We start from the raw sequence: 3,741 nt of genomic DNA, 5'->3' as shown, positions 1-3,741 counted from the left end.
ATCATTGCTAAACCACCAAATAGTATCAATTATTGTTTTGAAGAAAAAAAACCCAGCAGATCAAATTTGACAGAACCGTCTTAAAATGGATTCCCCCAAAGGCCGAAATAGCATGTCGCGTTGACCATTAAAATAATCAATACGGCAGCCATGATAAAAATAATATTTATTACTTATACGGCGCTTTTCCAATAAGGCGCAATTAAAGCACTTACAATGAAAATACCTAAAATAAATTATATAATATTATTACTAGAGGCAAATCATTCCAGTATTTTGAAACTGACACAGTGAAAGTTCAATCACCGGCTAATGTACGAGTTAATGAATATGTGAGACAAATGTGTGGGTGCGTCGTGGTCTAGTGGTTCTGACTCTCGCCTTTGAAACAGAGGGTCATGGGTTCGAATTGTAGCCATGGCGTGTTTTCCTTCAGCAAGAAATTTATCCACACTGTGTTGCACTCGACCCAGGTGAGGTGAATGGGTACCCGGCAAGAGTAATTCATTGCATGCACTGAACGCCGGTGATGGTAGCTCGAGCTATAAAGCCGGGGTAATAATAGCAGCGCTTTGTATCATCTGGCAAAAAGCGCTTTATAAATCCAGCTATTATTATTATCATTATTATTAAGAGGGTCACCGGCCAACCTAAGTGCTCTTGTTGGTGTTAACAGCGTCAAACAGTTAGTTAAATAACCTGTTTATTCAATGTTTTGTAGAAAATCAAAAGTAATTTGAACATAATTCTCTGTTTCAAAGGAAGCCAGTCAAGTGAATTGAAGAGTGGCTAGGAAGGATGATATGAAATAGTCAGTAATAAAATCTCAACAGTTTCCAAAAGAATGCTACAGATAAGATAAGATTAAAGGACAAATCCTGGTTTGTCTACAACCAGATAGTCTACTAACCGTGTGGTCTATTGGCCAATTGGTCTAATTTCCAGTTAGGCCATATTACTTTATTCTAATATCCCCTCGGTCTAACACCACTTACAGTAACTGTCTATGAACCAAATTTTTTATTTGACAAAATACAAAATAACAAGAAGGCAGAGTGGAAATTAGACCAACTGGGTCTTAGAATATAGATGACAGTTACGCCTAGCGTGTGTAAGACCAAGTGCAGTAGACCTAACAGCAGTTAGACTACACTGATAGTAGACCAATGAGTTAAGCCCATTTCGTTATAGACCATCTGCATGATAAGTAGTCTAAGTGCTTGTAGATCAAGTGAACACGTACATTAAATGGTATATAATCTTCAGTTCATATCTAATTCATCTGCCAAGTAATATTAAATTAATGCTTCTGGAAGATCATAATTAATTTGGGATGGTAAAATACTGCCAGAAAACAAATAATTATATATAAAGATTTTGTGAATAAGTAGAATTAGTACTGAATTTGATGTACAATATTGAGATTTAGTTAAATTTATTGTTTAAACTATGATAATGACATTATTTCGGGCTAACCTCGATTAGCATCTTGCTATTATGTTAGCTCCAATTACCAAATGTTTTGTTTATATGTGATGTACTATTCCTTGTAATTGTACCTGACAGTGATATTTGGTAATAAATAAATTCAAAATTCAAATTTAGATATATTGGAATGTGAACAGTGCGACGATAGGGATAATGTTTTTGGTGGTGGTGGAGGTGGTGGTAGTGTTGGTAATGGTAATGGTGGTGGTGGTGGCGGTGGTGATGGTAGTGCTGGTTGTGGTAGTGGAGGGGGTGATGATGATGTTGGCGATGATGGTAGTGGTAAAAAAGATGGTGGTTATGATGATGGTTGTGGTGGTTGTTGTAGTAGTGGCAGTGGCGATGGTGATGCTGGTGGTGACGACGATGATGGTCGTGGTGGTTATGGTGGTGCTGTTGACCATATGCATGAGATGAGACCAACTACTTATAGACCAAGTAAATATAAACATTTTAATAACGGTACACAATCTTAAGTTCATATCTACTTTAGATATATTTGATGGTGAACAGTACGATGATGGGGATAATTATTTTGATGGTGGTGGCGGTGGTGGTGGTGGTAGTGGTGATTGTGGTGCAGGTTGTGATGGTGGAGGTGTTGATGATGGTGTCGGCGATGATAGTAATGGTAAAAGAGATGATGGTGATGCTGGTGGTGGTAATGATGATGTTGGTGACGATGATGATGGTTATTATGGTAGTGGTGTTCATGGTGGTGCTGGTGGCGATGGTGGTGGTGGTGGTGCACGATGATGGTGATGGACATGAGGTTTATGGTCGTTGTGATGGTGGTGATGATGATGTTGTAGTGGTAGTGAGGGCCTTTTCCACTCTTATAATTTATATCAACAAATTTTATCATTATTATCGTTATCATTCCTATTATTCAAATTACTTTCCACGCTCTATTTTGGTATTTTGTAGATTATGTATTTTAATTTCGTTTTCCACCCGTCTCTTGTATATAGGTTATGTTAATTAGTATTGAAACTATGTTTAGGGACTTACCTTTTTTACAAGCTCTGCTTTTCTTGACAAGTCCCTCCGTTCAGATAATTTTATCTTCAATATTTGTTATGAAATGTTATAGAACTGTATGTATTATTTTGAGTATGTATTATTTTGAACATGTATTTACACTGTACTTGGATTATATCTTTTGTTTGAACGGAAATAAATAAATAAATAAATCAAATATTGATGACTGTGGCAGAGATATTGGCGTTGGTGATGAGCATGGTGACAGTGATGGTGATGGTTTTGATGGTGGTGATGGTGGAACGATGATGGTGGTGGTGGTATTGGTATCTTTAATGGTAATGGCGGAAATGGGGATTGGGATGAAGATAATGAGGTGATGGTAGTGGAGTTTGTTGTAGGTTGTAGGGAGCAGGTTGTGGCGGTGGTAGTGGAGATAATGATGATAATTGCGATTGTGATGGTTGCCATAATGATGAGGATAGCTATGACAAATATTTCAATTATGAGTTTATGATGACAACGAGGAAGATAATTACAGTTATAATATGATAACGAACTGCCAGTTTTTTTACATAATCTACTTTTAGCAGAAGACCTAGTCATTCTCAGAAGCTGTAGTGGTGATAATGATGATAATAGTGATGACGATGGTGATGGTTGCCATAATGATGATGATAACTATGACAAATGTTTTAATGATGAGTTTATGACAACGAGGAAGATAATGACAGTTATAATATGATAACGAACTGCCAGTTTTTTTACATAATCTACTTTTAGCAGAAGACCTAGTCATTCTCAGAAGCTGTAGTGGTGATAATGATGATAATAGTGATGACGATGGTGATGGTTGCCATAATGATGATGATAGCTATGACAAATGTTTTAATGATGAGTTTATGACAACGAGGAAGATAATGACAGTTATAATATGATAACGAACTGCCAGTTTTTTACATAATCTACTTTTAGCAGAAGACCTAGTCATTCTCAGAAGCTGTAGTGGTGATAATGATGATAATAGTGATGGCGATGGTGATGGTTGCCATAATAATGAGGATAGCTATGACAAATGTTTTAATGATGAGTTTATGATGACAACGAGGAAGATAATTACAGTTATAATATGACAATGAACTGCCAGGTTTTTTTTTTTATATAATCTACTTTTAGCAGTAGACCTACGCCATTCTCAGAAGCTGCGCCCATATCATTTTAGTTTGTTTCTAGACAATGCAGATTTGCATAATAACATTAATCGGTGGGGAG

General features: G+C 36.6%; 1 protein-coding gene across 1 annotated transcript; it reads left to right on the top strand.

The window, feature by feature from the left end:
- Positions 1-1,089: 1,089 nt before the first annotated feature.
- LOC135155501 (uncharacterized) lies at positions 1,090-2,244 on the top strand. Its single transcript, XM_064104709.1, has 3 exons — positions 1,090-1,111; positions 1,606-1,926; positions 1,982-2,244. The coding sequence occupies exons 1-3, from the start codon at positions 1,090-1,092 to the stop codon at positions 2,242-2,244; spliced, it is 606 nt and encodes a 201-aa protein (XP_063960779.1).
- Positions 2,245-3,741: the final 1,497 nt, after the last annotated feature.

This window comes from Lytechinus pictus, chromosome 1 (genome assembly GCF_037042905.1).
Source record: "Lytechinus pictus isolate F3 Inbred chromosome 1, Lp3.0, whole genome shotgun sequence".
NCBI lineage: Eukaryota > Metazoa > Echinodermata > Echinoidea > Temnopleuroida > Toxopneustidae > Lytechinus > Lytechinus pictus.
Note: the sequence above shows the minus strand (reverse complement) of the source record. Positions and strands in the feature narration are given on the sequence as shown.

Coding starts and splice junctions, on each gene's coding strand:
- LOC135155501 (XM_064104709.1), top strand. CDS start 1,090: ATGACAGTTACGCCTAGCGTGT. Junction 1,112..1,605: donor GACAGTTACGCCTAGCGTGT/GTAAGACCAAGT, acceptor ATTCAAATTTAG/ATATATTGGAATGTGAACAG. Junction 1,927..1,981: donor ACCAACTACTTATAGACCAA/GTAAATATAAAC, acceptor TATCTACTTTAG/ATATATTTGATGGTGAACAG.